Source organism: Saccopteryx bilineata, chromosome 5 (assembly GCF_036850765.1).
Source record: "Saccopteryx bilineata isolate mSacBil1 chromosome 5, mSacBil1_pri_phased_curated, whole genome shotgun sequence".
In the NCBI taxonomy this organism is placed as follows: Eukaryota; Metazoa; Chordata; class Mammalia; order Chiroptera; family Emballonuridae; genus Saccopteryx; species Saccopteryx bilineata.
In genome coordinates, this window is record NC_089494.1 from 116,790,786 (window position 1) to 116,803,065 (window position 12,280).

At 55.1% G+C, this 12,280-nt stretch overlaps 1 protein-coding gene across 1 annotated transcript in view; it reads left to right on the top strand.

Moving 5' to 3' along the window:
* Positions 1-12,280, top strand: part of GLI2 (GLI family zinc finger 2) — a 275,341-nt gene that overhangs the window by 210,174 nt on the left and 52,887 nt on the right. The window contains exon 4 of the mRNA XM_066281274.1: positions 1,094-1,199. Within this exon, the coding sequence (XP_066137371.1) occupies positions 1,094-1,199 (106 nt within the window). The remainder of the gene's footprint in view (positions 1-1,093; positions 1,200-12,280) is intronic.

Below are 12,280 nucleotides of genomic sequence, written 5' to 3' on the forward strand. Positions count from 1 at the left end.
TCTGTACAGAATTTCGGTCTGGAAGAGGCTGTAAGCCCTCTGAATGCATAGAAGTGATCGTTTTGCCCAAGGTGAATGTGCTTAACTAAAATGGCAAAGTTTCTGTGATACATATTTTGCCACAATTAAAAAAAGAAAATCCCTGGTGTGTACAGTATGGTGCCCAAGTGTGAGCACGGAAGTGGTGAGCAGCGTTATTTGTGCGTGTTTTACTATGGGAGACAGCCGGCTGGTGACCCGCTTGCCTGTCAGACAGACCGGCCTGCTTCTTTAAAGCAGTCAGCAGCTCAGACTCCCCGCTGATTCCTGCTGGCCCACGGCCTCCCAGAGTGAGAGCCAGCTGAGAACTCTCCACTTCTGACCCCTTTTCCCAAAGTCTAACTCTTTTAAAGAGCCTTGTTTTCCTAGCACCTATAATTATGTTTGCCTCCAGGGTACCCAGGAATTTCTTCTTCTTCTTCTTCTTCTTTTTTTGTAATAAGCAAAGAGCATCCTACAATTATCATGATGATTTGCTGAGAGCAGGCCAAGTGCAGATGGGCTGACTCACCTCTGGAAACCGTCGCTCGCGAGTTGGCATTTGTGTCTTGGAGGCAGTGCCAGCGCACTCAGGGTCAGTAATTAATATTAAAGGCTGGAGAATTAAGCTGCCCACATAGGTGCCCGCTGGCTGGAGCGGAGCAGGCCCTGGCCCCACTGACGGTTCTGGGTAAACATCGCCAGCCTGTGCCGTCACCCAGGGCCGCTGGAGCCGCATGCGGCAGCCAAGGCTGGGATGAGCAGGAGCCTGTTGGCTCTGTCAGCCCTGATTTGCAGCTGAGCCTGTAATCTCCCTGAGTTCAAAGAGCGCTTAGCTGCTTGTCTTTGTCAAGAGCACGGTTGGGGATCTTTTATGTGAAAGATGTAGGATTCTCGGGCTGACTTTGATTATTTATTCATCCCCCTTCGTGGGTGTGTGATAGCCAGGGCACCTCAGAGCCCCTGTCCTGGCAGCTCTCGCTCTGAAATTCATGGAGTTTTAAAGCCCTTTGAACATTGCTTTCCGAGGGAGGGGAAAGGTTTTGAAGTCCTGTCTGTCTCTCTCCCCATGCAGTGCCGCAGCCCCTTCTGCCTCCGTTCCATGCTCCCTTCCCGATTGACATGAGACACCAGGAGGGACGCTATCAGTATGAACCTCACTCTGTCCACAGCGTGCACGGGTAAGTTCCTGCCCTCCGCCTCCCGCCCCGCACGCGGCCACCTGCCGCTGGGAAGGCCGGGCTGCCGGCACTCGCCACCTCTCCAGCCTCTGTCTTTCATTTTGGAGTTCCTGATCTGCACTCTCCTGAGCCGACCGCCCGCTGTTGCTGCCCACGAGGGCACTGACTGGGGTCCTGAGTGAACACGTGGGTGTGCTGTGGACACCCAGCGCCCCTCTGGTCACCGGAGAAAGCAGCACTGTCATGTTCCACCTCCCACACCTGGGGTGGCATGCTCTCCTGGCGTGTCCATAAACCCCTGACGCTCTTTATCCACCATGGGATGGGGACCCCATTCAGGCCAGAGGTCCCACACAAGTATGGTAACCTTTGTTATATGTTGTCCCAACAGAATAATGCAGAGGACCCCTTTCATTCTCTCAAGTGTCCCACCTTAGACACTAAATTATAGGGTCACCCTACTTACAAGGACACATTCAAAGTTATACTTTGGGGCCTGTCCCTGCTCCCTGCTTTGACACCTGTGGGTGGTGAGATCCAGTGGTGTCTCACTGTACCTCTTGAAGCCTGCACACAATGTCACTTTTCTTGGTCTTTATTGCTTGGAGACCCGGGCCCATGCTACCCCCATCTCCCTGCTTTCAGAAGAGAAGCCAGAATCTTGCCCTCACCCCCAACTTCTCTGCAGCTCCCACACCTGCCTTGGAGGGGACCTGCTGCATAAGATCAGCTTCCCTGTGGCCCCTCTTGACCCAGCCGCCTCACCTGACCAAACTGCAGTCTCTGGTTCCCACACACACAACCCTGTCACATGGTCCCTTGCTTCGTCTCCTGCTGCTAGGCCTGCGTAGAGTGGTCCCACCTCCTGGTTATCTCCTACACAGCGACCCTAAGCCTCAGTCGGGAGCCACCCCTTCCTGAGGTTGCTGGGATCCCGCACACTGAGCGGGTCTCCTCTCTGGGCTCCACTGTGCCACCACGCCGGAGCGGTCTGTTCACACCTGCCTCCCAGCGGGCTCATTGCCTCGACAATGGCTGACGTGTTGTAGGTGCAGGATCACTGTTCGCTGAGAGCACAGCCCTCTCCGCACTTCCCACCCGCGGAAGCCGGCCCTCCCGCTCTCCCAGCTCCCACGAGCACAGCGCCAGTACGTTCTTCTGCGCACTCACTGTGTTGCATGCGAGCCCTGGGCCTGGTCAGGAGGCAGGTGACTGAGAAGGTGTCCCAGCCCTCAGGCGACTCCTGTTTCTGGGCATCCGTAGCCTCCCCAAGACAGGTCAAATCTGGGGTCTTTATTTTTTTTTTAAAAAAATATCTTTTACTTTGAAATAATTCCAGACATATAAAAAGTTACAAAAATAGTACAAAAATTTCCATTATAACTTTGATCTGATTTCTCACAAGTTAATAGTGCTATTAACTAACTTCTAAATCTTACCCAAATTTGGCCAGTTGCCTACTAGTGTCTTTTCCTGTGGTTCAAAGGGCCAGGCTTTGCATTTCGTTGTCACACCTCCTTGGTCATCTTAAATCTGAGACTGTTGCCCAGTCTCTCTTTCATGACCTTGACTCTTCTGAAAAGGACAGGCCAGTTACTGAGTAAAATGCCCTCCATTTGTGTTTGCCCAATGTTGCCTCATGATTGAATTCAGAATATGCATTTTTGGGGGAATAATAAGAAAGGTGGGTCCCTGGCCGGTTGGCTCAGTAGTAGAGTGTTGGTCCAGTGTATGGATGTCCCAGGTTCAATTCCCAGTCAGGGCACACAGGATAAGTGACCATCTGCTTCTCTACCGCCCCCTCTCACTTTTTTCTCCCCCCCCCCTTCTCCTCCTGCAGCCATGGCTCAATTGGAGCAAGCTGGCCCCAGGCACTGAGGATGGCTCCATGGCCTCACTTCAGGTGCTAGGAGGAGCTCAGTTGCTGAGCAACAGAGCAGTGCCCCAGATGGGCACAGCATCACTTCTTGGGCTTGCCAGGTGGATCCAGGTTGGGGCGCATGTGGGAGTCCATCTCTCTGCCTCCCCACCTCTCACTGAATTTTTAAAAAAAGAAGAAAAAATAAAAAGAAAGGTAGTACTGTCTGTGTCAGTCCTGGCAGGGGGTGGGGAGCACGTCATAGCAATACTTCTTGTCACGGGAGATTAATTTTGATCACTTGGTTGAGGTGAGTTTCTCTACTTTAACATTGGTTCCTTTACAATTATTGATTATAGAGTGATACTTTGATAACATGTAAATACCCGGTTTCTCATGTTGTTACCCATCTTGAACGTCCATTGGTGGCTCTCGTCAGAAACAGGAATGACTGGCATTTGCCAAATGGTGCTTCTCAGACTCCATTGTTCCTTCCACATTTACCTGTTAGAATTGCACTCTGAGGAATAGCTGTCCTTTATTTAGTTTGAATAAATGCATTAATATTTGTGATACTCTGTGGATTAATAGCTTCTGGTTATCACTATTTATTGTCTTCTTTAAATTATCTCAGATTTGGACATTGTCTCCCATGTCTTTTCTTTTTTTTTTTTTTTTTTTTTTTTCATTTTTCTGAAGCTGGAAACAGGGAGAGACAGTCAGACAGACTCCCGCATGCGCCCGACCGGGATCCACCCGGCACGCCCACCAGGGGCGATGCTCTGCCCACCAGGGGGCGATGCTCTGCCCATCCTGGGCGTCGCCATGTTGCGACCAGAGCCACTCTAGCGCCTGAGGCAGAGGCCACAGAGCCATCCCCAGCGCCCGGGCCATCTTTGCTCCAATGGAGCCTCGGCTGCGGGAGGGGAGAAGAGAGACAGAGAAGAAAGCGCGGCGGAGGGGTGGAGAAGCAAATAGGCGCTTCTCCTGTGTGCCCTGGCCGGAATCGAACCCGGGTCCTCCGCACGCTAGGCCGACGCTCTACCGCTGAGCCAACCGGCCAGGGCCCTCATGTCTTTTGACATGTTGGGAACTTTTCACTTTCTTTCAGCGCGTGTAGCTGGTTCTCACTTGACTAGGGCCTGCTGCTGGCAGCCTTGTGTCCTCTGTAGCCCTCTGCTCACCTCACAGGACCCTCCACCTGCAGGCGACTGAGGCCACAGTTCCAGCAGCTTCTGAGAGGTGCATACCCTGAAGCTAATGGATCACCCGAACGGTGCTCAGCTGGTGGCACCTGAGAATCCTAAAGGGTATTAAGGAAGCTCAGTCCCTATCTAGAAGGGGTAGGAATTGCTGCTTTTCTGCTTCTTGAGATATGTTTGGCTGGTTCATCCACACAGATCCTGCAAGGAGCCCACTGCTGGTCATAGACATGGTCATTGCTGGGAGCTCCCTGGAGGGAGTGTCCATGCAGGCTTCTGTTACTCTGCAGGAGAACATTCAGACTCATATCTCCCCACATATTTATGAGGAATGACAGAGATATAAGCAGACCTCGCCATTGAAAAATGCTATTTCTCGAATTAGCAGTTAGCTCTGACCTTGTGAGTGTTGTGAGCATGTCATGTTTTTTGGGTTTTTTTTTTTTTTTTTTTTTTTTTTTTTGTATTTTTCCGAAGCTGGAAACGGGGAGGCAGTCAGACAGACTCCCGCATGCACCCGACCGGGATCCACCCAGCATGCCCACCAGGGGGCGATGCTCTGCCCATCTTGGGGCATGGCTCTGCCGCAATCAGAGCCATTCTAGCGCCTGAAGCAGAGGCCACAGAGCCATCGTCAGCACCCGGGCCAACTTTGCTCCAATGGAGCCTTGGCTGTGGGAGGGGAAGAGAGAGACAGAGAGGAAGGAGAGGGGGAGGGGTGGAGAAGCAGATGGGCGCTTCTCATGTGTGCCCTGGCCGGGAATCGAACCCGGGACTCCTGCACGCTAGGCCAACGCTCTATCATTGAGCCAACCGGCCAGGGCCAACATGTCATGTTTTGTCTCACTTAATCCTCTCAACATCCCCTTAAGATGTGTATTTTGTGTCATCCCATTTTACAGATGAAGGAACTGAAGCAACACAGAAAGGGTAAATAACTAAGCATCAGGGCCAATCACTTAGGGATTGGGAGAATTGGAAATCTAATTATAGCCTCAAGCCTCAGACCCTCAGTTGCACACTGGCCTCTCTTGAGAGCTCATGATGACCCCTGAACCCCTGGGCAGGTTCAGCCGAATTCTACTCAAAAGCCTATCAGCCTTTGTTAGGGTGCTGCCCCTGGGCAAGTAGTTCCCCAGCTTGTAAGAAATGCAGGTTCTCAGGCTGCCGTCCAGAGCTGCTGAGTCGGAGGCTCTGGGGTGAGGCCCGCAGTCTGTATTTCACATGCCTTCTGCAGGCTCAGCTGAGAGACACTGGGCAGGTGGGGCCTTGTTGCTGAACGAGGGGCCCTAGTGCTATCCCTCCCTGTGCTTGTGGAGATCTGTGGCCAAGAGGCTGCCCTGAGTCTTCTCCAGGCTTTGCCACTCAACAGCTCTGGGTTGGGCCCAGGCCGTGTGCCCCCACCCCAAGCCAGCTTCCTTCCTAGCCAGGGAGGAGTTGGGAGGTGGTGTCAGGCAGCAGGGGGAGTCAACCAGGCCAAGGACATGTGGCCATGGCCTGTCACTCACTAGTGCAGTGGTTTCTTCCCTTTAGCTAACAACTGCAGGGCAGTGTGCTGGTCTCCACTGCTGCTGTCACCTACTGCTTCAGACTGAGTGGTTAGGACAGCTCATGTCTTTGCTGGTCATTCTGGAAGCCGAAAGTCTGAGGTGTATCTCACAGGCCTCCAATGAAGGGGCTGGCAGAACTGGCTCCTCTGGAGGCCCCAGGAGAGAACCCATGTTCGTGGCTCAGAACCCCTCCTCTTACCACGTTCTGTCCTCACGTGGCCTTCCTCCTCTTCGGTGGTACTTTTCTCCCCTTGCCTTTCCTAGGATGCCTGTGATTGCTGTAGGGACCACAGGATAATCCTAGTTCATCATCTGCTTTGTCTTCCTACAGAAGGTACCATTCATAGGTCCCAGGGATCAGGACCTGGACCTTTCTGTGGGTTGCTGTTCAGCTCACTGGGATCACCAAAGCCCAGTGGCGAGTCTGGCATGCAGTAGCATACAATAAAGGGTGACAGTAATCCGCGCGGGGCCTGTGGCGGGCCCGCTGTGCTGCGCTAGTGCACCTCACAGCTGCCTGTGAGACGGGGTCACAACTGCCTGTTACAGACGCAGACGCAGAGGCTTGGACAAGTGCACTGGCTCTTGGTCACCCTGTGCACGGTGGGCATCCTTGCTTATGCTCAAGGGTTGAGGAGCAAAGCCCCCCCCCAGGGAAGAGCTAGTCTGGCTCACACCCTAGCCGAGGGCAGCAGTGCCCCCCCCCAGGGAAGAGCTAGTCTGGCTCACACCCTAGCCGAGGGCAGCAGCAGCACCCCCCCCCAGGGAAGAGCTAGTCTGGCTCACACCCTAGCTGAGGGCAGCAGCACCCCCCCCCAGGGAAGAGCTAGTCTGGCTCACACCCTAGCCGAGGGCAGCAGTGCCCCCCCCCAGGGAAGAGCTAGTCTGGCTCACACCCTAGCCGAGGGCAGCAGTGCCCCCCCCCAGGGAAGAGCTAGTCTGGCTCACACCCTAGCCGAGGGCAGCAGTGCCCCCCCCAGGGAAGAGCTAGTCTGGCTCACACCCTAGCCGAGGGCAGCAGCAGTGCCCCCCCCCAGGGAAGAGCTAGTCTGGTTCACACCCTAGCCGAGGGCAGCAGCAGCACCCCCCCAGGGAAGAGCTAGTCTGGCTCACACCCTAACCGAGGGCAGCAGCAGTGCCCCCCCAGGGAAGAGCTAGTCTGGCTCACACCCTAGCCGAGGGCAGCAGCAGCACCCCCCCAGGGAAGAGCTAGTCTGGCTCACACCCTAACCGAGGGCAGCAGCAGTGCCCCCCCAGGGAAGAGCTAGTCTGGCTCACACCCTAGCCGAGGGCAGCAGCAGCACCCCCCCCCCCAGGGAAGAGCTAGTCTGGTTCACACCCTAGCCGAGGGCAGCAGCGCCCCCCCAGGGAAGAGCTAGTCTGGTTCACACCCTAGCCGAGGGCAGCAGCGCCCCCCCAGGGAAGAGCTAGTCTGGTTCACACCCTAGCCGAGGGCAGCAGCGCCCCCCCAGGGAAGAGCTAGTCTGGTTCACACCCTAGCCTAGGGCAGCAGTGCCCCCCCAGGGAAGAGCTAGTCTGGCTCACACCCTAGCCGAGGGCAGCAGCAGTGCCCCCCCAGGGAAGAGCTAGTCTGGCTCACACCTTAGCCGAGGGCAGCAGCAGCACCCCCCCCCCAGGGAAGAGCTAGTCTGGCTCACACCCTAGCCGAGGGCAGCAGCAGTGCCCCCCCAGGGAAGAGCTAGTCTGGCTCACACCTTAGCCGAGGGCAGCAGCAGCACCCCCCCCCCAGGGAAGAGCTAGTCTGGCTCACACCCTAGCCGAGGGCAGCAGCAGTGCCCCCCCAGGGAAGAGCTAGTCTGGCTCACACCTTAGCCGAGGGCAGAAGCAGTGCCCCTATCCTCTGGCTTCCAGTGGCTCCACCTTGTCCCCAGGACAGTTGGTCCCTGCCCAGGCCACAGGGAACAAGGCGAGTGCTGCAAAGACAACCCTTTTACCCCTGCCCTCAGTGTCCCAGGTAAGAAGGCAAAGCCTAGGAAAAAAGGCCCCCATGCTTCTGGATCCTGCAACGAATGTGGTCTGAGCCTGGTGGAGTGCCCACTCCGTGCCGGCACTGAACGTGTCTGATTACACAAACGCCCAGCAAATGAGGTGCGGTGTTGGCTCCTGTCAGCCCGAGTCGAAGCCTCTGCCTGCGGCTCCATTACACGGCCTCTTTCAGATACCCAGAATCCCGGTCTGCAGGCTCTCGTGATCCTAATAGTTCCGTGAGTGAGCGCCAGTGCCCAGGACAGAGGGCTCCCCGCAGGCCTCCTTGGCCCTGCCTCAGACTGCAGGGACACTGCTATCACCCACCCTGCTAGGCTACCTGGGCCTGAACCCTAGTGCTGGCCAGCGTGAAGGAAGAAACCTCAGTGTTCTCATCTATAAAAGGGCGTACTCCATCATAAGGGCACCTATGCCATCTACTGAGTTACTCTGAGAATTAAGTGGGGTATTTTAAGTGACACACTCAGGAGAGTTGGGAAGCTTCCAGAGGATGCTGACAATGATTACCATTGCCGTTGCTATTTCGTTTGCCTAGCAGAAAAGGAGTTTCATTATAGGCCAAGGTACCTCTGGGGCAGAGGCAGGCCATGGCATGGCCTCGAAGGGGCTCCTGTCGGGGGGCTATGAAACAGGAAGGTGGAGAACTGGGCCAAGGAAGTGCCATTGGGGATGAACATAGGAGGTAGTCTTTTCCCCCCAGGAGGGGAATTTGGGCTTTATTCTCTTGGCAACCAGGAGGAGAGGGAGTTGTGAGATTTATTTTCAAGGTAACTAGAGGAGCAGTTAGAGGGTGGGCAGAAGTGGGGACCACAGCTATCGGTGGGGGCCTGGGCAGAAGGGGAGTAGGCCAGGGCTGACCGCACCACACTGCAGACAGTTGCATGTAGGAGGAGCAGGGTGGGACTCAGCGTGTGGACAATCGGCCAGCAGCCCAGCTGGGCAGCTTCCCTCTTTCCCCCCCGTCACCTGCAGGTGCAAACCACCAACTGGACTTGCAGAGCTTCCTAATGCGCAGATGACCCTAGGAGGCCCTTCTGCTACTGCATCTTTATCTGTGTAACCCACAGCGATGGGGAGACGCCTGGGTGAGGGCAGTGTTCTCGCTGGGCAGGCGGAGCTCTCTTGTGACCCTCCCCCACCCTGGGGAGGTGCTAGGCTCCAAGAGTTCTTGCTCAAGGGTGAGAAGAGAAGGCCCCGCCACCCATTGCCTGGTGGCTGCCAGCAGGAAAGAGGAACATTTTGGACCTTGCTCTGGCGCCTGGAAACGGACTCACTGGGTATCACGGGACCCAGGCTGAGGCATGGCGGGGCTCCCTGCTGGAGCCCCCAGTTCCTCAGTGTCGTGGGGCCAGGACTAACTCTGTCCTGGCAGGGAAGGCGAAGCTCATGTTCCAGTTCAGGGGGCTGGGGTCGACCTTTGACTCACCATGCTGCTTGGGGTCCTAGCCCCACCCCAGCCCTGCCTAGGGACTTCAGAGAGGACCGGGTCCAGCTGCTGCCAGCCCAGACAGATTACAGAGACCATCTCGTGCAGCAGTCTCAAACCTGGCTACAAATCTAAACTGGAGCATCTTAAAGATGCACATGTCTAGGCCCCGACCCCAGAAGTTTAGTCCTTTCAGGATAGGCTGAGGCCTGGGAATCTGCTTGTTTTCAGGGGCCCGCAGGCTGCAGTTTTCCAGAGGCCTGCAGGCCTACCTTACAGGTGCCCGGGTCCGAAATTTGGAGACCACCTCAGGCCACCTTGCTTATTTCATACTTAGGAAAGCGGGCCCAGAGATGTGTGTTGGCTTTCCAGAGTCATGGAGCCAACAGGGTGTAGGGCCTTCTGTCTAAATGATAGGACTCTGAAGCGTGAGATGTTAGAAATCCCCCGGCTATTTTCACCACCTATTCACAGATCCAGTGCCCTCACGTTGACCAAAATCTATTCATTTTCTCAGCTTGCAGAAGGAGGAGAGCATATTGGAGTGGAGGGGTGGTAGACAGCTGCATCTCAACCATGAGAAAGACAGTCCCCTCTTCTGTTGCCCGGCTCCATACCTGACTGCTGACATCCATGACCCCCAGCAGCTGCCTCGGCTCTGAACCTGACCACCACTGATCGTCCCCCCCAGATCACTTGATCCTGAGCTGTAGTTACTGCAGTGGTCACGGCACAAGGCCACCCTGCACAGAGGAGGAGAGAGGATGGGCACTCTCGGTAGGGACAGATGGCTCTGGGGCCTGGCTATCCATTTGTGTAAAGTCAACACACTGGCTCAGGTACTTTAAGGAAAGAACGGAAATGCCAGCTGGTGGGTGTGAGGACCCCACCTGCCACCATCATCGGCACACATACAAATTACCCCGAGCCTCCTGGGAGAGCTGTTAAGGATGCCCGAACCCACCTCATCCCAGCACTGCATGTTAAGGGGGATGTTTAGCCCTTCTGCTGGTGTGCTTCACTTGAGGAAGTAGTTTCCTTGCTGCTGCTGGCTGAGCTCATGAACTTCCTGGTCCGGGGGGATTTGAAGACGGCTTTTTCCAAGGTCAGTGTTCCATAAAGACTTCCCTGCTTTTTGTGAGATTAATAAACATGTGTGCTCAGTCTGCGGCTCATCTTCCTAGCCCTGGGCCCTGACAGCTCTGTCCTCAGCCATACACCGAGGAAAGGAGGGGGTCGTTAGGAAGGTATGTGGGTATTTCCTCTTGATTCCTGGCACAATACAACAGGTTCATGGTTCCTAGAGGACTGGCTTTGTTTGTGTTCCGTAAATATGTTCTCCCTCCACAACCATGTGGGGTTTTTTTCCAGAAACTTGTGGAAAGATGAGACTTCCGAATGGCAAGTTTGCATAGCTCCCGGGCCAAGAGGCTGGGTGGGCCTGGAGTCACCCAGCAGGGTCCTTGTCCCTCCTGCCCACATGGTTCCTCACTTTCTTTCTGTCTCCAGAACGTTCCTTAAAATCCGCCTTTGCTGGCCACTTCTTCAGAGCAACTGGAGGACAGATAGACAGAACCCAGAAATCCCTGGGGCCAGGCTGTGTGTGGGTCCCGTGTGCCCATCTCTCATGGTTGTTAGAGGACTGTGTGACAAATAGATATGAACCTTTGGCTCACAGTGATGTGAGTGGCCCTCTAAGAACCCTAGGCAGCTCCCCTTCCCTCTCTGGGCAGTCATAGCAGCCTGGGCTCAGCCTTGTGCACTGTATCAGCTAACCCTCATCAACACCCTGTGAAGAAGGCAACATGGTCACTCCTGCTCGTTAAGTGGGAAGACTGAGGCACAGGGAGGTGGGCTGCTTTCTTTAGGGACATTCTAGAACACAGCACAGCTGGGATTTGAACCTGGGTAATTTGACCTCAGAGGCCCCCTCTGCACCTTGACCACTCTGCCGAGGACTCTGCCGGCTCTCAGAGCCTCCGGTTCCCAGCTCCAGGAAGGCGCTCTGTGGCAGGGCACAGTCAGCTCATTTATAATGGAGTCTGGCCCATGAAAGTTTAATGAGGAGCATGTCTGATAAGGCAGGCTGCTCTTTGATCTTAGATGAAGCTGCCCCTCACAGAAGAGGAGCTGCCTGGCTCTGGGCTTTGGAGAGAGTCCGTGTGGTCAGCCAAAGGCAGGGAGGCCCAGGAGTAAAGCACAGTTTGATGTGCAGAAAGGAGGCTGTCCGCCACTGATGGTGTACAGGGCAGCTGTGAGAGGAGCTGCCCCATGGAAAGGTCCTGCAGGGTTGGAGGTAATCCACTGGGCCCTCTCCTGTCCCGCCGGGCCCCCATCATCTTTGCCATTTCACATCCCACACCCCCCAGTGTAGGCAGAACAGAGTTCAAATCCTGCCTTTGCTACCCATGCCCTTTTTGTCCTTGGGCTGGCTGTGTGACCTCCGTGAGCCTCGGTCTTCCCATCTCTAAAGTGGGGATGCACCAGGACCCCACATGGGTGGTTGTAAGGACTAGGTGACTGACTGAGGCAGAACAACTTCTGGACAGTCATGTGTTTTCCCACCATGTGGGCACCAGGAGGAAGTCCACGTTTCATTCCAGGCTTGGATGGGATTGTATCCAGTCCTCCCAGCACCCTGTATGGTGGGTGATTTTCTCCCCAGCCATAAAGGAGGAGATGGGAGGAGCTTCACACACTCAGCTGATTGCTGAGCGCAGTCCCGAGGCTCGTCCCCTTCTCTTATGCCAGGATTGTCAGCAGAGACGAAGGGGCCTCACAAGGCAGGTTTTAGGGCTATGGTGTCGGATCCCTGCTGGAAAGCATGGGAACAGGACAGTAATCAACCCAAAGAATGAATCGCTAATAGCGAAATTTCATGTGTTAGTGGGGTCGGTTGCTCTTTGAGGTGAGGCTTTCTCTCCAGCTGCATATGTCCAGGTTGTGTCTGCTCTAGGTAGAAGCAGATGCCAGTGCCCGGAATGCATTAATTTACCCACCTAAGTCATTGTTGCTGGACTTACCTGTATGCCAAGTGC